The sequence below is a fragment of the Populus trichocarpa genome, chromosome 18, assembly GCF_000002775.5.
Source record: "Populus trichocarpa isolate Nisqually-1 chromosome 18, P.trichocarpa_v4.1, whole genome shotgun sequence".
Classification (NCBI taxonomy): domain Eukaryota; kingdom Viridiplantae; phylum Streptophyta; class Magnoliopsida; order Malpighiales; family Salicaceae; genus Populus; species Populus trichocarpa.
The window spans coordinates 15,876,647-15,900,240 of NC_037302.2; the positions used below are offsets into that span (position 1 = coordinate 15,876,647).

Consider the following 23,594-nt stretch of genomic DNA (forward strand, 5'->3'; position numbering starts at 1 on the left):
CTACAGTTCTTCACAACAAAACCATTTGCTTGCTGCTGTGAAGGAATGGCTCCTAGGAATATCCACACGTCAAGATGTTGAAAAGAAAAAAATGTGCTTGCTATAATAAAACTTGGTTTTCGTAGGCAAGGAGCAGCTGCAGGCAGGAGAAGTGGACCAGAAGAATCTCTTGCACTTAATGTCACTGCATGGGATCCTAACATGGATTCCTGTCTTGGTTCAGCTGAGAGTGAAATCAACGTATAAATATTACTTTTATTCTCCGACTTTCAAACACTTGTAGGTTTTATTGATTTTGATTCGCAGTGTTATACAGCATTGATTATATTGCAAGACCTTCCCTTGAGTAATTAATTGTATCAAACCTCGATGAGATTAACAGAAAATGCACGAAAAAAGAGCTCAATTTCAAGTTTCTTGTATTTGCAAGACTCAAGAAATCATATAATTTTGATTGTAATTATATGTGTAGTAATGCAATTTCCATTAATCCCCAAAGGAAAATATAACATAATTCCTTCCCCAAAAAGAAAAAAAAGTTGTAAATCAAGTCTAAAACAATAATATAATTTTTTTATTATAATTATAATTATATGTATAATGCAATTCCTATTATTATATTATATTATATTATTATACATATACTAAAAATAAATGATATTTTCCCGAAGAAATGATATAATTGTAACAAAATTATAATATTTAGTTTTTTTTAATAGAAAACAAGTTTTATTGAAAACCTGTAACTTAGACACTTGATTTTTTTATTGTTGTCTTCTTAAGTCTGATTTTTTAATTTTTTTAACCCAAAATATACCGATTAGTATTGGATTAAAGAGACTGAGGCAATGAGGATAAATAAAACATGTTTTTGTATTTTTTATTTTAAAAATATAACAATTTATTTTAAAATTATCTTAAAAAGAGATTCATCAAATTTATTTTATACTTCTATTTTTAAATTTTTAACCACATGTTTATCTTTATGTTCTTAGACAGTTACCAATCGATTTTTTTTAAAGACAAATTGCTACAAAAGTCAAGGAAATCATTATTGATTCTTAAATAGAAAGTACTAAATTATAATTTAATTCAAAAAATAGGGACTAGAATATAACTTTCTTTAAAAATGAGGCAAAGATGACAAGAAAATTTGCAGAAAACAGGACCAAAAGTTGTCTATCTGAAACCAGCGGTAGTCTATGTCTCTGTGTTTCGAGGATTATTCAAAGAAGTGTAAGAAATGGAAACAAAAACAGTAATAGCAGCAACTACATGTTATGCTAACGTTATTGGGTCTTATAAACCTAAGCGTTTTGCTATTTTTTCCATCAAAAGAGACCCAAAAAAGAGAGCTTTGGCTCAAAAGGTACGATTATTCCCACAAATCCTTTTGTGTTCATGGTTGTGTACGGATTAAACGATGCAAAATTCAATCTTTTGATTAGAATTTCATATGGGCCTGATCCTTCTTTGATCACATTGTAGTTAACTTTTTAGCTTTTCTTTTTGTGCTTTCTTTCTTTCCCTTTTGAAGGCATGGACTTTATTTGCATGAGAACATAAAACAAGGAAACAAAAATGGAATCACACTTTTGGTTTTGGATTAATATTAGTGGGATTTGATTAGTTTGTATGAGTTAGAGTTATGGTGTTAGTTTATGGTACTTCGTGCTAGAATTTAGTTCTTTGAGTTTCTTGAAAAGATCTTAACTTTTTGTTAAATGGTTTTAGTTTGAAGGCTTGTGTCCAGGGAATTTGAATTTTTTTGAGCGTATATATATAAATATTTGGTTTTATTGTTGCTTCGTGCAGATGATACGGCAATGGAAGAGGGATCAGGGTGTTTTTGGAAAGGAAACTTGTGCCGATTGTGCATCATTAATACAGACATTGTGTAAGCATAGAAGGCCTCATCTAGCTGAGGAGCTTTTACTAGAGTTGAAATGTGAAGGGTTTTTACCAGACAACCGTACCCTTTCAGCTATGATGCTTTGTTATGCTGATAGTGGGCTTTTACCTCAAGCTCAGGCGATATGGGAGGAAATGTTGTATAGTTCTTTTGTGCCTAGTGTTCAAGTAATTTCGGATTTAATTGACATTTATGCAAAGAGTGGACTTTTTGATGAAGTAATCAAAATTCTTGATCAGTTGAGTTCTTTGAGAACTTTTGACTTTTTACCTCAGGTTTACTCACTGGCCATCTCTTGCTTTGGAAAGGGTGGTCAACTTGAGTTGATGGAGGATACATTGAAGAAGATGGTCTCGAAAGGTTTTTGGGTAGACTCTGCCACTGGCAATGCTTTTGTTGTTTATTATAGTCTTCACGGTTCTTTGGCAGAGATGGAAGCTGCTTATGATCGCCTTAAAAGGTCTAGACTCCTCATAGAGAGAGAAGGAATCAGAGCAATGTCATTTGCGTATATAAAGGAAAGAAAATTTTATGGGCTAAGCGAGTTCTTAAGGGATGTAGGTCTTGGTAGGAAAAATCTGGGAAACCTTATTTGGAACCTTCTTCTTCTATCTTATTCTGCTAATTTTAAGATGAAAACTTTGCAGAGGGAATTTCTGAACATGTTGGAAGCAGGATTTCATCCTGATCTTACTACATTTAATATACGAGCTTTGGCTTTTTCAAGAATGTCTTTGTTGTGGGATCTCCATCTTGGCCTTGAACATATGAAACATGATAAGGTTGCTCCTGATCTTGTGACTTATGGTTGTATTGTTGATGCATACTTGGATAGAAGATTGGTTAGAAACTTGGAATTTGCTCTCAGCAAGATGCATGTGGATAATTCTCCAGTGTTATCAACAGATCCTTTTGTGTTTGAAGTTTTCGGGAAAGGGGATTTCCATTCAAGCTCAGAGGCATTTATGGAATTTAAGAGGCAGAGGAAGTGGACTTACAGAGAGCTCATTAAAATATATCTCAGGAAACAACACAGAAGTAAACATATCTTTTGGAATTACTGACAATTGGCCATATGTGACTCTGTAGAATCTCGGTTGGTTTGACTGAAAATTGAAGTATGCTCATGTAGAATTCTTTTAGGTTCCTAGAGTTTGTGGTCATTATGCAACCTGGAGCTATTACTTTGTATTTTGTTGGAAAAGATGATGATTTTTGCTTCAGATGTCTACTCTGCTTAATAGCAATTCCATGTCTGATGATTAGACTAATTGTTCAAAATATGTCCCCTGTCATCTTAAATTCTAGAATATTTTTCAAATCTTGCTGATCTAAGGATGGTTACCCCTGCAGAGGCTGAAGATGAAATTGGACATGGTTGAGATATAAATTGTAATATCCAATATCCGCGAGCTATGTAAGAATGTAAAACAAGCTTCAGGTAACATCAAATGCCAAATTTATCTATCTTTGCTACAGTGAAGTGTTTTTCATTTTGCACTCTATCTTCTCCCTTTATAAGACGCTGTGCTTGTGTGGCTTCCTGGGCTATCACATCCAGATTGTAGGTTGCTTTGAATCATGACATCCTGACAACAGATCAGAAATAAATGAACGGCAAAGCTTGCAGTGGTTGTACTTTTGGGATCTATGATATGCTATGGAATTAGTAAACATTGCATCTTTAGAAAAATTGAAGTTTGCACAAGCAGATTTTTTCCCTTTTCAGTTAAAAAAGAAGTCTTGGAAGCGTGTAAAACTCACTTGAACTGTGGAAAATTGGCTGTGATTAGGTGAACTTCCTGTGCCCTCCCCAAGCATGATGCTAGGCATGTTTTCTTCAGCAAGTTCTCTCAATCTTTTAAGCTCAGGTAGCATGACTGATCCAAGATCTGGTCTGTCTTCTTGCCTCAGTTCTGCACATCGAAGAGCTAACTTGGTGAATTTCATGGCTTCCTTGATGGGCCAGTCTGGAACGTCTGGGTCAAGCATCTCTGCAAAAGTTCCTGTCTCAATGGCCCTCTCAACATGATGAGTTAAACCCATAGGTGGCTTGGCTGTTATTATTGGTAGAAGCAGGATGCCAAATGAGTAACAGAATGTTCCAGCTGTTGATGTCATGCGATATGGAGTAACTGTGTTGGCTATGATGGAGGGATAAGCCTGGCCAAGCCAACATCACCAATCTTACTTACATAGTTGCATTCAAGCAAAATGTTGCCTGGTTTTAGATCACAGTGCACAAGTGGTTCTGGTTTGGTTTGATGGAGGAAAATAAGGCCAGTGCCAATTTCTGCAGCAATCCAGGATCTTAGTTGCCAAGAAAGAGGTGGACTATTTCCTCGGCGGAACAGGCTGTCTTCCAAGCTTCCGGTAGCCATATACTCATAGGCTAAGCAACCATACTTTGGGCATGCTCCAAGGAGGAGAACCATGTTTGGATGCCTTATGCAGGATAATACTTCAATCTGCATAGAAATTGTCAGAATACATCTTAGAACAAATGGTTCAATAGAACAAAAAAGTTCAAATAATAACAATAAAAAGAAAGAAAAGAGAAGACAAAAAAAGAAGAAGAAGGGGCAGTGCCATTTCACTGGATTTTGTTTAGTTTTCTTCCTAAAGCAAAAAAGAAAAAAACAGCTTGTGTTTGAGAAACTTAAATCCAATACATGTGGCTCAACTTTTACGACCTGGAGGAAGGCAATTGATTAGCTCAAAATCATCAGACTTTTTTTTGCTTGACCATTACTGGCTAAATAAATCTGATTAGTTTTTAGTCAGCTCTTTGACATTTCAAAAATCACTAGGTTTGGTTTCTCCTTTTGTGGTTTCTAAAGAAAAGAGTGAGAAGTTACTAGTTCCCCAATTCAATTCCTCATGTTGACTTTGTTTATCGCTTCTGCTAGGATGTTAGTTTCATCATTTTGAATTCAGTTTCATTAGTTTAATTCCAGAAAGTTTTGATGGATATATGGAGGTTTTCGGTGTATTTACTTATTTAATTTCAGTTGATGGACAGAGTTCCAAGCCTCTTGCTGAAACTGTGACATTCCTTGAGCTGCATCTGGATGTAAGACTTTAATGGTGACTGGTGTATGATCCAGATAACACCTGTAATCAGGCCCGTAACCTCCTTCTCCAATCTTGAGTGAGTTTGAAAACTCATTTGTTGCTGCTTCAATCTCCTCAATTGTGTATTTTTGATACCGAAGATCACTGTTTGAAATGGATTCTAGTGCTGTCTTCTTCTCCCCAGATTCCTTTTGAGCTATCATTTCTGCATTTAGCCTTTTCTGTAATTCTAATTCTGCGATCCTTTGAGCTGCTTCAGCTGCCTCAATGGCTGCTTTAAACTTAGCTTTCTCCTTTGCTACCAGTTGCAATGCTGCGTCCTCTGCTAATCATGCTTCTTCTAACCTTAGTTCTTCTTCCAATTTCCAATGATGAAGTTCCCTGGCCTGCAATGAAATTACATCAGAATTCAATCAAATTGCATTTGAACTCAAGGTTTGATTTTTTACTTTTATGTGTTTAGGCATGCCTTTATTAGTGTGTCCATTGGTGCTTTTGGATACTTTGAGCTATTTGTTTATTTTGACTTTCAAGTTTGAGTAACATACTAATTTACAAGGAGCTTGTCTGAAGAAAATGAAAAGAGAGCATAAATAATAAATAATGGAATGATGGAATGATGCCATGCCCCTCACATAGTTTTAAATGTACTGATAATTTCATTCTGAAGGATGGACCTTTTTTTACCGAAGAACTAACAAAATTTAGACTCCGCTCAAAGAAATTTGAAATGTCCAGTGCCTTCTGTTTTCCTGTTAGTGCTTCCTTGCATGCTGAGCTATACATGTCCATTGTTTGCTTGAGCTCATGTCTGAGCCTCCACATCTCGGCTTCCATATCATCCTATAAATTTTGAATGAAGCATGCATTAGCTTTCTGTTTTCTATCTACTCTAATGTGAATCATTTTACGCTACATGAGTGTGTCTTTTTTTCCCTAACGTTTATTATTGTCGCCCTGTCAACCTGCTTTTTCTATGATTACATGTTATGAATGATTATGTTTCTATGGTAATCATATAACTATTATTGAACCATTACATTTTGGAAAAAGGTGTGGGGAAACCCCCCCCCCCCCCCCCCCAAAAAAAAAAAAAAAAACTTATAAAGAAGGTGATGGGTTTGACAGAAAATGGGAGAAATCTACTGGGACGCTTTTCCCTTTCATTGCCAGGGAACATACTTCAATCAGGATCGTACATAAATTGATGCATGTTGGTGGGTGTTTATGCATTTGTTAACCATTCTTTCTCTGGGACTTAATGTCCTTACCATGTTCTGTGAAGATGACCATGATGTGCCACTCTCTTCTTAGGTTGATGAGAAATTATACTGTGAACTCACATCTATTGATTTATTTCCTGAGTTTGATGACCCAAAGGATCTATAATCATTATCTGAGCGGTTTGAAAGCCGAGGTACCATTCCAGTTTCTAAACCGTCATGGAAAGTAGGAAACATGCGATCAGTGCTTGGCCTTCCGCTGCTTACAAATGATATGTCAGAACCTGGAACGGGTTCATATCTGGCTAGTCCACCTCTTCTAGTGAATGGTGATCTGTTTCAGTGATTATTAGGTTTGTCCTCTCATTGATACGAGGATAGTCTCTAATCAGAAATTTCCATCATCTTTAAATAGTCTCTGCTTAAAGATCTACTGGTGCTTTTAACCAGTCTCGTTATCAGTGCTTGTGTCAAATGTCAGCCAAGTGAGCATGGACGGCATAGCTTTTGTTGTGAGAAATATTATGGCTTTGCTTTGACTTGTCTTTAAAGTTGGTGAAGGAAAGCAGTAGTGCTGGGACTAGTGATACGAGCAAAGCAACAACAGCAAAAAAAAAAGGTTCGTAGCATGGCCAAAAGATGCTAATAGATTTAATGCTAATTAGATTTCTTATCAAGCTTTGAAAAGAGAAGTATCAAATTGTGTCAAGTTCAAAGAGTATAATTCAATAAGAACATAGCACTGCCTTCCATTGTTACTGGAAGAGAATGAGAAGAAACTTCCATCCATTTAGAGAAACTTCCATCCATTTAGACTTTAAATCCTGTGAGTAACCTGTATCCATTATGAATTATTGATGGTCATCATTGTTTTATACCTATTCACCCCAGAGAAGTTAAATATGTCGAACTTGATTTCCATATCTTCTTGGAGGCCTTGCAGTGTGCATGTTAACCTCTCTGGTACTGCAAAAGATCAATACACCTCTATTGAGCAACCTCGTTGCATTTTATCTGCATCAAACATCAACAGTGAGATCAATGAAGTAAAAGAAACCCCAGTAATCTCTATTGCTAAATTACGTGTAGCACTTGAAAATTCAATTGCATTACCAAACGTTTAACCTAATGAAATGGGGATTTGAAAATAAAACAGGCAGCTGAAATCACCTCCTTTCTTTTGCAGAAGCAACGGAATGGAAGGAACAACTCTTTGGCTTGGCTGTCAAATTTGTTTCCACCTGGCCAATTATAAGCATCGTACTGATCACCTTCTTTCTTTTCTCCATTCCTTCTGGCCATCTTTGTCTCTCTGTCTCTGTTAAAATCAAATTAGGTGCAAGTTTAAACTATATGAGAACAAACAAACAAACAAAGCTTCAATGGTAGCCCCTTGTCTCCTTGAAATATGCATTAAGACCATAGCAATATATGATCACCATCTTGATAAACATGAAGAACAAAGAGATTTCTTCAGAAACTAACCTTCAAACCCTTTCCTTTCTTTCCTGATGAGAAGGTCAAGGAGATTTTTCTGCTGTTTCTACCTTGTGTAAATCCCATGCAAGGAGGGGGTCAAATGAAAATGAGCTGGTAAACTCCCAAAATCAGCCAAGTAATGCCACACTGTGCAGAGTAGCCTTGTGTTAGTTGCAGAAACTAGATTGAGCAACTTTACCTAGGGTTTTCATGTATTCTGTCTCTTCTTATGAATCTGTATCCACCCCAGCCCTGTAGAATTTCTTACTAACAAATAGAGATCCTCAAATCCAAATTGTGAAAATGTCTGCATACCATGAGATCAACCATATGAATTAGCCCTAGAACATATTTCATGTGAGTGTCCTTAAATTTGTCATTTTTCTTTGACAGGCAGACAAGCCTTTATTTGGGTTGGTTTTGTTTTGAATGAGGTGCCCTATTCTTTGGATTATGATAGGCACCCTCACTTGATTACTTGCAAAACAAATTTCATTTTTTTTCTAATATTAGTGTTATCTATTTGTAATAATTTACATAAATGAGATATAAATCATTAAAAAGTGTACTAATTACCTTATATAATTTGTTTGTCATCCTTACATGGCTCTTGTTCTCTCTCTCTCTCTCTTTCTTTTTTCCCTCTACAAGTGTTGTGTGGCTCATAAAGGGTAAAGATCTGTCGAGAAATAGATGATACTCTAATTTTGTGAAAAACTATAGTCAACAACAAGAAAATTAAAACTTTTTATTCAAATACAATATTTTTTTTATTCATAAAATTAAAAAAATAGTTTATTAGTTTTTTAAATTTGTACTGAATTTGAAAAATATATTTTATAAGGTTTTTATATTTTTCCTTCACAAGTTTTCCATTATTTTTCAAATAAAGAAAAAGCATGAACAATACATTTTTTTTTAGTATACTAGTGTTTTTCAATAATATAAAAAATTAAAATTATTTTTCATATATATATATATATATAACATGAAGATTTTTGATAGAGTTTTAACTCAATTTAGACTAGATTGTAGATTCACATTAAGGCCCACAAGGCAATGAAGATAACCGATTTTTTTGTTCATTCTGAAACTGGCGCCACGCCCACCTCTCCCCCCCTGTATAAACAAACCCAAACCAAACCTTTTATAGATTGCCAAAGAAAAGAAACAAAATAAATCTCTGCATCAATCAAGAACTGAAGAAACGAAATGAATATTGATCTTTTCAATGCCTGTGGCTGCCAAGGAGCTTTTTCCTCCAGCAACAAACGCAGCCCTTCTGACCTCAACACGACTCCCTCCTTGAACCAGCTCAAGAAACCCTTTCTTGGATCCCAAGAAAACACCACCACCACCACCACTGCAAATTATCCTAATTCTTTCCACCGTTGCTTTTCTGATCCATGTTCTGAACCAGTGGCCAACCAATTAGCTCTGCAATCACCACTCGATAGCTCCAAGATGGTAGGTACAACTGCAGTGTCTCTGCCATCACAGCCAGCACTGAGAAGGTCAGTGTTAGACCCATCTCCAAACGAGAGCTGTTCACGGTCGTCAAGCTTTAAGGTCTGCTTATTTATTGTCAATCCTAATCGTATTGTTATCTTTGATAATTACAAAGATTCTTGAGACTATTGGTTTTGATTTTTAGACTTTAAAATAGTTCTCTTTTAGAGTTAAACTGGACTTTCCCTTTTTAAATTCTTCGTGCAAAGTAGATATGTGGTTCTTTTACATTTTTGGGATTCTTGGGTTGGTTTTCTTATTCTTTAAGATAATTGAGACAGATTATAATGTGAAATTGTGAATTGATGGTTAAAAACAGTGGCTGAAGAAGATGAGGGACAACATGAAGGAGATCAATCTGTTGTGGGATGAAATTATTATGCCTGCAGATGAAGAGCCACCGTGCGAAAATCATGAAGAAGATGATAAGGCCACTGAGCTAGAGAATATTAATGCTATCAAGGTACAACTACTTTTCACTTCCAAGAAAAATTTGGGTCAAAATAAAAGTTAGATTGTAATTATGTTTCATTATGCCAAAGCTACTGTATTGACCTTACCTTGGAGTGAATTTTGTGTTCAAAGATCCAAATTTTGAAGATCCTCATATTAAGAATTTTGATACATTGACTGTTTGATGGATTGTCTGATTGATGATTTATGTCAAAGTTAGTGGATGGTTTTCATTTAAATTACTTTCTGGTTGATGCAGAGTGATTTAGAGACAGATTGTGAAGAATCTGTGACAGTGGAAAGAACTGGGGAATGCTTGATTATTCATTTCAAGTGCTCTTGTGGCGAAGGCTATCAGATTCTTCTCTATGGAAGAAATTGTTACTACAAACTCATGTAGATTCGTCTCTTATTGGCCCAAAATCCTGATATCAATTACTGATTTACTTCTTTATTTCCAGACTGGTCATTCATTCTTTAGGTTATCCATATTTTTTTTATGTTCACAAGATTTTCAGATTTGTAATGCTGCCTTCTAAGCCAAAAGTTTCTTTTCTTGATTGATTTTTATTGATGAGTTTCTATTCATCTGATTTGATTGTGTACTATGGGAAGATTAGTGTAATGGAGAGAGTAGATGCTGTATAAACCCTGTTGGAATTCTTGCATTGAATTGTTAATCAAGAAATTTTCTGCTTCAGCTTATAAATTTTTGAATCGAGTACATTTCTGCTGTAGCTAGATTGATTATGTGTGATGATTGTGATGTTCTCCTGTGATTTATCATGAACTCTCACCTTCTACATTGCAATGCAAATCTCTTAAGATGTTATGTGGGAAAAATAAACCATGCCTGAATCACTGAAATCTGTGGAGTAGCCTGAAGAATTGACAGAAATTCGGTAACGTTATTTTACAGGAAACCATAAGAAATCCAATCATATTACAAAGTTAGAGATTACAACACAAATCAATGGTGGACAACACCTCAAAAGAAGATCATTTAAATACAGAGAAGTAAAAGTAAAACAGAAGAACAACAACTATCATGTGGAACAAGCTCTGATGTTTGACAACTATGTGGGATTGTCCTAAAGCATCTAGAACTTTCTTCTTTTCCTCAGTCTCTTTGAGAACTTTCTTTTCAGCTTTGATTCTCTTTTGTACCTCTATCTCAACACGCATCTGAGCTGCTTCTGCTGCTTCATTTGCAGCCCTACTCTTTGCTTTCTCCCACTCCACCATCTTCAATGCAGTTTCCTGGATTAGATTCGCCTCCAGTATTCTTTTCTCCTCTATTATTTTCCAATGTTCAAGTTCCATTGCCTGCAGTTAAAACATTGAAGGTTAGGACTTGTTAAAGCTGTGGCATTAAGTGGGGTAGGAAAGTGGAACTCAGCTTCTCAACAATTCTTCCGCTAGCTAAATTCTGCTAAATTTCTACAGTCCCCAATTAAGATCTTAGTCAACTTTACCTTGCAATTTGGAGAAGATTTGATGATCTGGAGATCATTAAAGTATCACAGGCTAAGATTACAGTAGTATTAGATATTTCGACAAATCACCGATGCTTAAAGCAAAATCCAGAAAATGAAAGTCACTAAATGGACATGTTCTAATCAATACCTTTTGTTTTGCAGCAAGTGCTTCTTTTAAGGATGCATGATACATATCTATTGTTTGCTTGAGCTCTTTTTTTAGCCTTCTAACCTCATCTTCATGGCCTTCCTGGAATTGTAAATAAACATTTGTTAAGAAAGTGCAGCTGAAAGATATGAAAAATTGTTGGCAAAGTACACATTACTTTCCAACTCCTGTCATTGTACAATTTTGCACTAAGACAGGATTGAAACTTGATTTTCGGAATCGAAAGTGACTTATGTAGCACTCTGACCTCATTCAGTTCCAACCATGGTTCTGCATGACTGTCAAAAATTTTAAATTCAGGAATACCCCTAAGCTCAACTGGGGAACTGGACCCTGAATGTGTTGATTCGAAGTCTCTTTCATCCATATCCAAGTCCTTTTGCAAGTTTTCAGTTAGTTCAGAATTCCCCAGATTTTCATAGAAAGCAAAGAATGTGGTATCAGTGCTAGGCCTTTCAGAACTTTCAGTTGGGCTATCAGGGTGATCCGGCGAGAGCTCATCATACCAGCTTTCCGCTCTACACAAATGGTTATAAAATGTTAACAGGTATCTTATTTCATAGGAATTAGCATATAGGTACAAGTGATATGTGACCATCTAATCTACCATAATGTGGTATCCACCACCATAGTTATAGTTCAAAGATATTGCAGAGACTTTATCTAGGCTGCAACTAGCCAGAGAAGAACAAGGCAATTTGTGGTACACCATGGGCAATTAGGCAAAAAGATACAGTCGGAAGAATCATAAAAATAATCCTGAATCCTGAACTTGACTGGGAATCTCAAAATCTTGGTCTGTGAAGATCAACATGTAACAAAAGCTACCCCCTAGAAAGATTCTGAAATTAAGAATGCACAATGTATAAGGTCAGGAAAAGTATTTAGTCTTACATGGCTGTAGGTAGATCAACACTCGAGTTACGCTGCACAAGCAGTGCCCCTCCAGCTGCATATCTAGCTGGGACTGGACGAGTTGCGTTTCGCAAACCACTGACCTTCCCTTTGGAAACTACATATACAGTGCAGAAATTCGGTGCCCTTTTCAACACAGTGCCAGGAATATCAACAGTCTTAAATAGTCTGTGCAAACCAACATTGAAGGTTCAAAAAATTGCTTTATAACCATGAAGCTATCTTCGCATAACAATACCTAGTAGCACAGATTTCTTCAAAGAACAACACCGAACAATTGATAGACTTGTAAGATATAACAATACCTGCCTGCTTACACATTTTCATTTCAGGTTGATTATAATAGATAGAACTATTTGGGAATCACCTGGAAAGGCCATTTCTTGATCCTCCACCAAGCAACAAAGTGTCAACTCCATATCGGTAAACATATCCAATGAGTGCTCTTGCCACATCTGAATCCTCAAGTAGCACAGTTTCGCATCGTACCTAATGCAGAAAATTAAATCATGAAAGAAGGAAATTGAAGAAAAAGCTGGAGTAAGGAACAGAAAGCAAAATCTGAAAACATTGCTTCTTGTCATTTGAATTCGGATGTTTAACAAAGTAATATATAAAGAGAAGGAAGCACCCAAAACCCACTCGTCGACGCCTACAGAAACATCGAAATGGAAGAAAGAAGTCCATCTTTTGACTATCGGTTTGTTGTTCCTCTGGTGCATCATGGTCATTTGAAACTGCAACAAAAATACAAGAAATTGCATAAATATTTGGAAACAATTACATACAAACTTATCCTTTTAACCAAAATCCCATCCCTAGCAACATTTCTGTTCAAAATGGAACAGCAGAACAATGGCCTAGAAATCATGAATACCTCATATGATCGAAAAGCCTGTTCTGTTATAAGATATCTGACTATAGTCCAGACAATATTGTATGTACATGTAAAGATGTAATAAATGAAACAATGGCAGAGAAATAAATGCATGTATCTTAATTCTTAAGAGAGTTAACCTGCATTTTGTCTATCTTTAACATGGACAAGTTTCAAAACAAGGTCTCTGGTGACAAGATTATCAGCAGCCCAAATGAGAGCAGATTGGCTGCTTTTATCCTTATCTATAGCCACAGCTGTTGCCCTCTCTCTTCCTCTCCTCCTCTCTGCATTCTCTCTTAGATTCAACATTTTCTGCCCCTTTCACTCTCCCCTTTTAGTTTCTTGACAAAGAATCAAACGAAGAAACTATGAGAAACAAAACAAGATCATTGGGAAGACTTGCCCTAGGTTCAAGAAACACCCTAACCCTAACCCATGGATGTCTGTCCCCAACAATGGTCTAGTCCTTGTAGTCATTGAGGTTGTAACAAGACATTGGCCCCTCAAATAATCCACCATGGCTGGCTGTCAGTTACAGAACAAAAAGAAACAGCTAGTCACATTCAACATGTTGCCAAATCATTAGCGAAGCTCTTTGAAAACTAATCAGTGCCACCATCCATTTTTATTCAAACTGAACATTTCTTTTACTAATTATAGGTAATGATTAATTATTTATGTGCTTAACTAAACTCATCAAATTCAAATTACGATAAGTTCTCGTTATACAAGAAGACATCCTGTCATTTTTTGACGGTTTTTTTCACATATCAAGACCAAGTCTCTTTTTGTATTAAACTTAGCCTGATTCAAGAGTCCGTCCGAACCCGATCAACATGCCTCCTAGCCTACGTTGAGTGTCAAGAAAATCAACTCAGAATTGTACAGTTTGATTTGGTCAACCTTAGCCTCCAACTCGATTAAAATTGGGTTTGAATTATTTAAATATAATAATATTTTTTCAAAACCTTTAATTTTTTTATTAATTTAGATTAACCCGATTTAACCTATTTAATACATCACCCAACTCTTGTGTTAGATCGATCCCCGAATCAAACTATGGTCCTCGGTCATAGACTTACATACTATCCTTGTCTAGACTGATACATTTATGAGAAATTAGCATACCATCCTCATCTCTAGGAACGAATTAGTTTTGGTTTTCTTGACAACTTGACGGAGAATGAAGGACAGCAAAGAGAATTGGTTTTTATTTATTTAAAAGTTTTGATATTATGTGATTAGTTTAGATTTTATTATTTAAAATTATTAGTATTTATAATTTAGTAGTTAAATTAGGATTTTAGTTTTCTTATTAAATTAAGATTTATTATTTACTTGGTTTGGTGTGTATAAATAAATACCTAGCATCAATTATTTTGATTTTTGAATTATTAATCGAAATTGAACTCAGAGTTTATGCAAGATTGAGTGTGTATCTTTTGTTTTGGTCTCTTCAAGATCGGGTTTCTCTCCTTCATTGATGATTTTTTTATTACTATTCTACTTTGATTCTTGATTTTCATAATTTTTTTTCTCTCTTTTCCTACATCACAACTATTGATTAGCTAATATTCAAAAGCATTTAATCAAATAACTTGATTTAAAGGTTTTCACAAAAGAAGATAGGAATTGTGGGCGATCGTGGAGGCATGGGGGATCGGGAAACTGGACAGGTATGATCATTTGTATGGAGCCAAAGCTCAACGTAGCAGCAGCGACAACAAACATGGGAACAAGGCAAGAGGGTGGCAATGGACCTAGTCAGGAGTTCCAAGAGGCAGGGATCACACACTGTTCTATTCCTGAGTTAGCCTAACATTTTCCTATTTCTCAGTAGCAGATTCAGCAGCAGGCACAGGATTTCCTGTCCTGTTCAATAGACCACTTCCACTTCACTGGACCAACTTGATTTTCCCGAAATGCAGTCACAATATGGAATGACTATTCAACCAGGCCGATACTCCAAAGCAACAGCTCCATTCCAGGGCCTTGTACAATACTCAGAATCCATCATGAAGTTGCTGATCAGAGCTGGAAATGGCCACGGCAGCCATGATATACATCAAGAGACTTGCTTGTAAGGCAGGGAAGGGCCAGTTTAGATTATTCTTATTAGGAAATCCTGTCTTTAGCTAGGTTTTGACTTTCCATAGTCTGTTTAGTATTGAGCTACAATAATGGTTTATATGGACTAAATTAACCAATTGCTTAACAGAAACTTGCCACAGCATCCATTACACTAAGTAATCAGATAATTCTGATCCAAGTGAATCCATTTTGTGTGAATGTTCTTGCTATCCATTGTACTACCAAGGAGAAAGAAAAAGCTGTCAAACCCTAGCTCATTTAGTCTTGGAGATATATATATATATATATATATATATATATATATATATATATATATATATATCATTTCAATGAATTTTGGACTGTCTATTTCATGGATGTTGTAAAAATAATCCATACACCAAATTTTCCACACTACCATAGCAGTACAATCTCTTAATATAAGAATTTTAGTAGTGTATTATTTGTTTTCATGGTAGTTATATAGAGAGGTAAGCATGCAAGAGCAAAGACTATTTCCTTCTTTTTTCCCTCTTCTTCTTCATTTTCTTATGCATTATCATCCCCATGGCTCTTCATTCAAATGCAGAAAATCTTATTTATCTCCCCCCTCCCCCACTCTAATAGATTAGAGATCCAATTTTTAACTCAACCATACTCGAGATGTTTAAGAGAATGTGAATTCATCAGACTTCCCTCTTGAAGATTTCATATCCCCTTCACTGGCATATGAGGAGAAAAAATCATCATCACTATCTTTCTCTTTTATTTCTTCAATCCTCTCAACAGCTTCCTTCAAGTCTAACCTCTTCTCCACGTCGGCTTCGCAACAACTCAAACCAATCTTCAATAGCTTCATCACCTCACTTTCACCACCACCATTGGGTTTTGTTGACACGTTAGTCATATCCTTATCGAGCACCACATTAATCCACTCTTCATAAGGAACAGAATTGACCCAACTTGCCAAATCTTGCTGCTCACTTCCTTTGCCTTGTGGCACGAAGTTTGCTGGCAACTTTCCTGTTAAGATCTCAACTATCAATATCCCAAGACTCCAGACATCTGTCTTCTTGGTAATCCGGCCATGATGCAAGTATTCAGGGGACTTGTAGGCTACCATGAGTTCTTGAGCATTCTCTTGGTTGATAACGGGAACTAGTCCATAATCAGTAAGCATTGGCTCGTTGGATTGAGTGAGAAGAACGTTGGAGGATTTGAGGTGGCCGTGGGCAGCAATGATGTTGGGAAGGTCTTTGTAGAGGTATGCAAGACCCCTGGCTACTCCTTTAACAATCTTCAATCTGCTTGGCCAACCAAGGCTTGGTTGACCTAGAGCTTGATGACCTGAAAGGGAACAGATGGCAGCAGCAAGGTCAGAATACAGAAATGTCACACATTATATGAATGAATGGAAAGAAAAAGACGAGGAATGCTATGGACACTTGTGCAAGCATGCGTAGAGCGATTATGTCCGTCCATCAATGGTGGAGCACACATTCAATGGATGAAAAGCATCACCATGTATGTTTGGCGACTGTCCAAATTTTGTTCTAGAAGCATACCATGAAGATGAGCAGCTAGGCTGCCTTTCTCAACAAAGTCGGTAATCAAGAGCTTCTCTTCCTTCCTATAATAGTACGCCACAAGAGGAAGTAAGTTAGAGTGCTTCAATCTCCCTAGCCTCCTCATATGCTCTTGAAACTCTTCTTTCCCTACATTATTCATCTGCTTAAACCTCTTAACCACCATCATTGTCCCAGAGCTAAGTGCTGCTTTGTATGAGGACCCAAAGCAACCACTTCCTAATATCTCAGCCGAGGCCTTTAACAAGTCTGGCAAATCAAACTTTTCTCTATCATCCCTCACAAAGGACAGCTTTGGACCTTCACCCTTCCTGCTCCCTACCGAGTGGTCCGGTGAGCTTGATGGGCTTTGGTTTTCTTCCTTGAAACCAGTTTTCTTTTTGAGGTTTGATGGTATTGGTGGTGGAGGTGCTTCTATAGAGCCTGATGCTTGTCTTTGACGACGACGAAGGAATAAGAAAGCTGCAACGATGGCACCTATTAGTAATCCCACAGCTGCAGCAAGGATCACGATCAGTAGCACTGGGGTTTTCTTGGAGTCAGAGTCATGGCCATCGTTGTCTGTGGTATTACATTCATTTAATGGTGGTCCACACAGACCTTTATTTCCTGCTCAACCAAAAAAGCTATAAAAGTGAACAAATTGGCAATGTCACCAGGAATCTGAAAAAAAATAGTACCAAGACTCAATTTTGTTTTGGTGAATTGATGTGCTCGAGGTGCCAATGATCTAAAAATCTTTATGACAGAAAATCAATGTCTAGCCTACTTTTTGCAAGTCTCAGAAAACTTAAGTAAAGATGATTACTTGTCGCCATTACTGATCTTTAGATCAAGAGGGCAACTCACCTGAAAAGGAGCTCAAATCCATCTTACTGAGGCCTGTAGGGATTGGCCCCTCCAAAGCATTATTTGACACACTGAATGATTGGAGATTGTGTGTAAAATCTGGTAGCTTCCCAGTGAATTGGTTTCCTTCAAGCCTCAAAACCAAAAGCTTAGGCAAGGCTACCAATGAGGAAGGAATGGCACCTGTAAACTCATTTTGTGCCAAATACACTTTCTTCAGTTTCAAAATGCCATCAAAAGCATCCGGTGGAATCACCCCTGAGAAATGGTTGTTAGACAAATAAATCGATCTCAATGTAACCATTTTCTTGAACTCTGGCATGGGACCATCGAAGTTATTGTTCATTATGCTGAATGTTTTCAAATCTGGCAAACTTTTTAGAATTTCCACATCAATCTTGCCAGCCAATCCCATATTCTCAAGTTGTAACCCCCAAAGGGACCCTTCAACACAAATTACACCAACCCAATTTGTTGCATTATTTTTCGTGCATGGCGTGGTCTTATCACTCCAGTCCGACAACACAGATGCGTTCGTTAAAGAACCTTTGAACTTGAGGAGGATTTCGGAGTCCGTCAGTCCCAAAGAGGCAACAAAATGGAGGGATACAAGAAGAAAGACAAGAACAAATGAGGTTTTATGATTAGAAGTCACGATGCTATAGAGTAGTGGGACGCGCACTGGTGAAGGGGCATGCGCGCCCATTGCAGACATGAATGGCTTCGATCGAGGACTATAATGCTGGGGTGGGAGGGGGTGGAGAGGAAGCTTGGGAAGGTGAAGAAGTTTTGATGGCATAGAAAGAAAGATATGAGAGAGACAAGAGAGAGGAAGAGAATTGGTTTGCTAAGAATAGGAGAGGTTAGTATAGGTTGTCTTACAATAAGCAAATGAAAGAAGGGTTCTGCATAAAGTTCTGACAAAGTCAGATCTCTTTGTTAGAACGCACGAGTGAGATATGGATTTAGACCAGAGATCTCCGGTCTGACCTTGAATTAGACACCAAGCTGAGCCCTTTCCTTTCGTATTTCTGTGTCCAGCATTTCACTTGTGTCAAAACACTTTGTTTTTTTTTTTTTTAAAATAACATTATCCATTATTTTCCTCCGAAATCCAAGTCTTCCTCCCTTATAAAATGCCTGCTCTGAAGAATTAAAACACAATTTCTGGTGGAGACAATTGGTTTTTATTCATTTTTCTTTTCTTCTATGTCCAAAGCAGCTGATAGTTCACATAACCAAAATCTAAAAAATATAAGTTTGTATTTGGCATTGTAATTGCTTTTGTTATTTGAAAAAATTAGATTTAAAAGAAGCTATAAGTTGTGGCTTTTTCGTAACTAAGATTTCAAGAAAATTCGCAAAGAAACAATATTGGTTATAGAAGTCATAACATGTATATTTAAAAGAAAAAAAAAAGTAACGACAGAACAAGATATGCAAAAAATAGCATGTAATGTTTTTCTTTTCTTTTCCTTTCTTTTAGTCACTGGAAACAAAAATTTTCATGTAGGATCACTCAAAATCCTATGATGGTCCAAAGCTCATTTGTGCATAACATACCCGCTCAAAAGTAGGCTGAAAGCAATACTTAATGTGAAATTGACATGAGATATGATCTAGGGAATGAGGCAGTTTCGTGGGTCAAACTCAGTATATCCTACATCAACAAGACATAGGCCGTCTGGGGGTGCAGGTGGAGCAGTTGCACGTCTGCATGTAGCATCCATCAGCTTTAGCAGTGCATCCTCTTGTGCACCTGCAGCTGCTTCCCTTACCGAGGTTGCCACAAGAACCCGAACCATCTGGTAGTAATTAAATTATGAATAGTTAAGCAAAGAAAATACGATCCAAAACAAACTGATAATGTTAAAGCATGAGGCCGATGTGGTGTTTGGGATTGGGTGAGAAATAGCCTAACTTGAAAAGAATCGTCATGCATTGCATCAGAGTAAACTAATAAGTGGAGTCCCCCCCCCCCCCCCCCAAAAAAAAAAAAAAAAAAAAAACTAATAAGTAGATTTGCAAGCTGAAATTTCAAACTCATGAACTTTATAGTAATTCTAAAGGTGAATCTACAGGTTCATTCTATTATTGCCAGGAAATTCTAAAAACAAATGCTTCCCTAGTGATAGATATGAAATATTAACTGACAAACCTTGCGTAGGAATCGATTAGCAATGAGCTCAACACACATGACCCTTATCCCTTTCTCATGATCCTATACAAGAAGTAGCATCATTAGTAATGCATCTAAATATTCAAAAATGTTATAAATATAACTTCATAAAGGAGTCTATGTTCAGGGGGGGAAGAGATAAGAGAATTCATTCCCACTCATAGATTCCACAAAACTGCTAACATGTGCTTGCACAAAGCATACCAGTTCACCCACCCATCCACTAGAATCAAAGCGATGTGATTAAAGGGAGAAACAAAGAGTTTCACAAGAGAGGTTATGGTGAGAAAATTTACAGGAGAAGGCAATCTGGTTTCCGTGGCTCGAGCATGATATAAAAAGCATTCTGTTGGAGGACCCCTGTAACAGAAAAATGCCACTAGCAATCAAATTACAGGCTTCTTAGATAAAATTAAAACAACTGCATATTTCGTCAGTTATTGTTAAATCAACATTTAAGTGAAATAACAGCAATTTCCCATAGATATGACAATGCCCACACCATTTTTTGGCATTAACCCAAAAAGTCAGGTTGAGAAAGTGGAAATTTAAGAATAACCTTTTTCTTTTTTAGGTATTTAAAATGACTAACCAAAGCTAACCAAAAACAAAGCTAAAAGCCATGGATGCATGAGTGAGGACCAATGTGATTCATAAGGAATTCACTACAGAGATGGTTCTGATGAACAAAACTCATTTAACCAGCATTATATCTAGGAGCTGAAGATTCATTAAGAATCTAAGGTATATTTATAAGATGTTGACATATAATCCTGTGCACTCTGCATATATGAGGGCATAAACACAGATAAATTTGCTGGCAAGATCAAACCAGTAGATTAAAATTTGATTCCTAAATTCAATAGCTGAAGAATACTTTAAGAAGGATAGACACAGATAAACCCTTTATATATTCTCCACGAGGAACAAAAGCTCATTTATCGGAAGACCAGAACAACTCATAGACCAAAGGCATAAAGGCGCACTTTCCTAGCCATGAAAGTAGAGAGTCTTCGTTTTGTTCTTTATTCTTACACATTCCTCGAAGCTTTGGTATCACGTGCAAACATTTTGTAGGATAATAACTTCCCTTCTAGTTGTTGTAAAAGCTGATTAACCCTGCATACACTGAAACTCCTAGGTTTCTTTGCACCTTGAAGTTCATCCTCGTCACTGATTATTGAATTTTCAACATTCTCCTCACTGGCCAGTTCACCACATTCATTTCTTTGCTTTTCACAATTTTCATGAGAACTAAAATTTTCAATACCCCCCTCACCCTCAATCTCTTCCCTATTTTCTCCATCATTTAAAGGAAATATATACAAATAGCGCCTCCATTTGGCAGAAAAATTAGGATGGAATGCACGTGAAACCTACAGCAAGTTAAAGAACTAATCAGTACCGAGACAGTTAGCTTCTGTTTAGAACAAGGATGAAATCAGGCATTTAGAAGTTTAATGTAATTGATACCTCAGAAATGGATTCAACCCTGACTTTTCCCGGTGCCACATCATTGATGGCATCTTCAATTTCATGAGGCTTAACATCTTTTCTCCAAGTATCTGGACATACAATTAATCAAAAACTAAAATCCAATCAATAAAAAGAACAAGTGATGAAACAGACTGTGAAATCCCACAGTAAATATTTTTGAGGCATCATCCTTGTATCACCCGTAAAAAAATAACTAATTCTGCTCAACTTTAATCTTCTATATCCACAAAAAATGTCAACAGAACTTTTTCATCACAGGAAAATTTGAGGCTTTGGATTGAACCAAAAAAGGATCATAAATGGGGTGGAAAACTGACATGATAAGTTTCACAAACTTAGCACACAATATTTGTTGATGTGGCTGGGAAACACAAAAAGTAGTGAAAGAAACAGGCCTTATGAATAAGAATACTAAAACATTGAATGTATTGTAAAATATAAGGAACTGCAGAAAGAAGAGGGCATTAACATACAGAAAGAACAAACTTGTTGAAGAGCTGACACTCCTTTGTCAGTGCGCCCAGCAACACTAGCACAGCCTTCTAATGGCTTACATTGTTCTTTTAGCTGTTGAGCTTTCTTCTCATCAACAAATCTTCCAAGAGACTTTTCCACTAAGCTGAAAGACACGGAGAAGTGAACAGAAGAACATGAAAACAAATCCAAATAAAAAATAAATTATGAATTCGCTAACTCAATTTCCCTGGATCATTTTAAAGGAAAAAAAAAAGAAGGTAAATCCAAAGAAATTAAGATAAAAATATTGGGGCATTTTGGCACAACATAAAAACATACCCAGATAACTGCATCCATCAAATATTTGAATGCAAAACAGTGTAATTTAGAGTAAAAGTCTCTCTAACAGTATTCATATCATACAGATTTCCTTTGAGACATAATAGATGCCTGTTTCCCCAAAACCTCATTACTAGTCGTGGAGAAAAGGAGCAAGATATGAGGCATCACATATTCCGTGTTCAGAACTTGAAACTGGCAAGCAACTCACCCTTGAACGGTATTCAAACCAGGCTGCTTTTGCCAACCATCAAATGAACCTCCATGATATGAAAGCACAATCTTGAATGTTACCCTTGCCCACCTCCCAGACTTATCTACATTTGAAACACCCTCTAATAATCCAGTTTCATTAGAAACCTCTTCAATTTTATCATCACAATGAACATCATGTGCCTGCAAACAAAATTCTTTAGCATCATACAACAAAAAATTACAAGACCACACTGGATGCTTACAAATAACACAATTTATATGCTAAAAATCAAACTTTTTTAAGTTCCATAGTGAAAAATACCTGAGTTCCAAACAATTCCAACAATGACAATTGCCCATTAACACTTTTGGAGTAAAAATCAACCACTTCTTGCCAAGGCCTTGCATGCATGAATTGAAAGCTCTCCCTAACACCCCCAAATAATCAAAAAACAAGAAAACCAAGTTTAACTTGATTGAAACTGAAAACCCAGTTCGAGAAATATATAAAATCTCAAAAGAAGAAGGAAAGTTTGTAATAAAGATGAGTTCTTTCTTGGTTTTACCTGGCAGTCCACCTTGAAAACTTGCAGGAATCAGTGTGGTTATATTGGACATAGACTTTGTCGTTTTGAGCTTCCATTACCACTGAGTTTTTAGTAAATCTTCGAGTCTGTTGTTTTGTAGTGATTGGAAGTGATTTCAGTGTCTGAAGGGAAGTCTTTAACATGTCTTCGCCATTAAACTCTTCCACTTGAGCTCAAAACATGCGAAAGCAAAAATCTTTGTAAGCGCAGACCAGTGCTGTCTATAATGACTTCTCTACCCTTAGTGGAAGAAAAATTGACCTAGAAATTAGCCCCTTGTATTTCTTAAATATGCAAACTTTGCCCTTCTCAAATCTATTTTTTTGATAAATTAAACTTTTAAAAAAAAAATTAACAAGAAGGGTATGGATTTTTTTTTATAAATGAATTTTATGTTAGTGTAGTTATTAAAATTCTCGTACTTACTTTTTAATTAATATTTTGTTAATGTTTAAATTATTTTTGGACAAAAAATTATTAATATTTTTTTTATAATTTTTAAACTAGATCAATTTAGTATAAATCAAAGATTTTTTATCATTTAGATTAACTGCTAAATCAAGTTTAGAATTTATAAGAAAACCAATTTAATTTTTAATTAAAGATATCATTTTAAAAAAATTAATAAATTTTGATTGAATTTTATTTAAGTTTTCCCCAAGCTAACTAAATTATAGATTAATTCAAGTTTTTTATTAGGTTATATTATATCAATCTTATTTTTATTTTAATTGAAACTCCAC

General features: G+C 36.2%; 4 protein-coding genes and 1 pseudogene across 13 annotated transcripts; 2 read left to right on the forward strand and 3 right to left on the reverse strand.

The window, feature by feature from the left end:
- Nucleotides 1-1,148: 1,148 nt before the first annotated feature.
- LOC18107855 (pentatricopeptide repeat-containing protein At3g42630) lies at nt 1,149-6,061 on the forward strand. Of its 9 annotated transcripts, XR_008058083.1 has the most exons (4): nt 1,149-1,369; nt 1,816-3,353; nt 3,706-3,783; nt 3,882-6,061. XR_008058083.1 is itself a non-coding variant. In XM_052449057.1 (2 exons), exons 1-2 carry the CDS (start codon nt 1,244-1,246, stop codon nt 2,974-2,976), a joined length of 1,287 nt encoding a protein of 428 aa, XP_052305017.1. In that variant the 5' UTR covers nt 1,149-1,243; the 3' UTR covers nt 2,977-6,061. The 9 variants fall into 9 exon arrangements, 1 of the variants encoding a protein (XP_052305017.1); XR_008058079.1 differs by having other exon boundaries at nt 1,816-5,063; nt 5,293-6,061; XR_008058080.1 differs by having other exon boundaries at nt 1,816-4,393; nt 4,935-6,061.
- On the reverse strand, nt 3,638-13,760 carry LOC18107857 (U-box domain-containing protein 35-like; annotated as a pseudogene).
- Nucleotides 8,633-10,360, forward strand: LOC112325079 (uncharacterized). The gene is made up of 3 exons (XM_024590655.2): nt 8,633-9,258; nt 9,518-9,661; nt 9,911-10,360. The coding sequence occupies exons 1-3, from the start codon at nt 8,902-8,904 to the stop codon at nt 10,049-10,051; spliced, it is 642 nt and encodes a 213-aa protein (XP_024446423.1). The 5' UTR covers nt 8,633-8,901; the 3' UTR covers nt 10,052-10,360.
- A 1,748-nt stretch (nt 13,761-15,508) lies between the features above and the next one.
- LOC18107858 (pollen receptor-like kinase 2) lies at nt 15,509-18,418 on the reverse strand. Its single transcript, XM_006372161.3, has 3 exons — nt 17,599-18,418; nt 16,729-17,358; nt 15,509-16,510 (listed from the first exon to the last, which is right to left on the reverse strand). Exons 1-3 carry the CDS (start codon nt 18,395-18,397, stop codon nt 15,831-15,833), a joined length of 2,109 nt encoding a protein of 702 aa, XP_006372223.2. The 5' UTR covers nt 18,398-18,418; the 3' UTR covers nt 15,509-15,830.
- A 627-nt stretch (nt 18,419-19,045) lies between these two features.
- On the reverse strand, nt 19,046-23,101 carry LOC18107859 (uncharacterized). 2 transcript variants are annotated; one of them, XM_052449160.1, is made up of 10 exons: nt 22,831-23,101; nt 22,587-22,692; nt 22,281-22,465; nt 21,748-21,893; nt 21,251-21,342; nt 21,083-21,153; nt 20,813-21,052; nt 20,074-20,137; nt 19,757-19,819; nt 19,046-19,403 (listed from the first exon to the last, which is right to left on the reverse strand). In XM_052449160.1, exons 1-10 carry the CDS (start codon nt 22,992-22,994, stop codon nt 19,218-19,220), a joined length of 1,317 nt encoding a protein of 438 aa, XP_052305120.1. In that variant the 5' UTR covers nt 22,995-23,101; the 3' UTR covers nt 19,046-19,217. The 2 variants fall into 2 exon arrangements, with proteins under 2 accessions (XP_052305120.1, XP_006372224.1); XM_006372162.3 differs by having other exon boundaries at nt 20,813-21,153.
- Between the last annotated feature and the right edge of the window lie 493 nt (nt 23,102-23,594).

Bases quoted from the DNA above. Each gene is read 5' to 3' on its own strand.
- LOC18107855 (XM_052449057.1), top strand. From the start codon at position 1,244: ATGGAAACAAAAACAGTAATAGCAGCAACTACATGTTATGCTAACGTT. The intron at 1,370-1,815 runs GTACGATTATTC...TGCTTCGTGCAG, and splicing joins AGAGAGCTTTGGCTCAAAAG to ATGATACGGCAATGGAAGAG.
- LOC112325079 (XM_024590655.2), top strand. From the start codon at position 8,902: ATGAATATTGATCTTTTCAATGCCTGTGGCTGCCAAGGAGCTTTTTCC. The intron at 9,259-9,517 runs GTCTGCTTATTT...GGTTAAAAACAG, and splicing joins CACGGTCGTCAAGCTTTAAG to TGGCTGAAGAAGATGAGGGA. The intron at 9,662-9,910 runs GTACAACTACTT...TGGTTGATGCAG, and splicing joins AGAATATTAATGCTATCAAG to AGTGATTTAGAGACAGATTG.
- LOC18107858 (XM_006372161.3), bottom strand. From the start codon at position 18,397: ATGCCATCAAAACTTCTTCACCTTCCCAAGCTTCCTCTCCACCCCCTC. The intron at 17,359-17,598 runs GTGAGTTGCCCT...TTGGTTGAGCAG, and splicing joins GGATTTGAGCTCCTTTTCAG to GAAATAAAGGTCTGTGTGGA. The intron at 16,511-16,728 runs GTATGCTTCTAG...GTTCCCTTTCAG, and splicing joins CCTAGCTGCTCATCTTCATG to GTCATCAAGCTCTAGGTCAA.
- LOC18107859 (XM_006372162.3), bottom strand. From the start codon at position 22,994: ATGTTAAAGACTTCCCTTCAGACACTGAAATCACTTCCAATCACTACA. The intron at 20,138-20,812 runs GTAAGAATAAAG...TTTCTGTTACAG, and splicing joins ACCAAAGCTTCGAGGAATGT to GGGTCCTCCAACAGAATGCT. The intron at 19,404-19,756 runs GTTTGTCAGTTA...AATTACTACCAG, and splicing joins CTAATCGATTCCTACGCAAG to ATGGTTCGGGTTCTTGTGGC.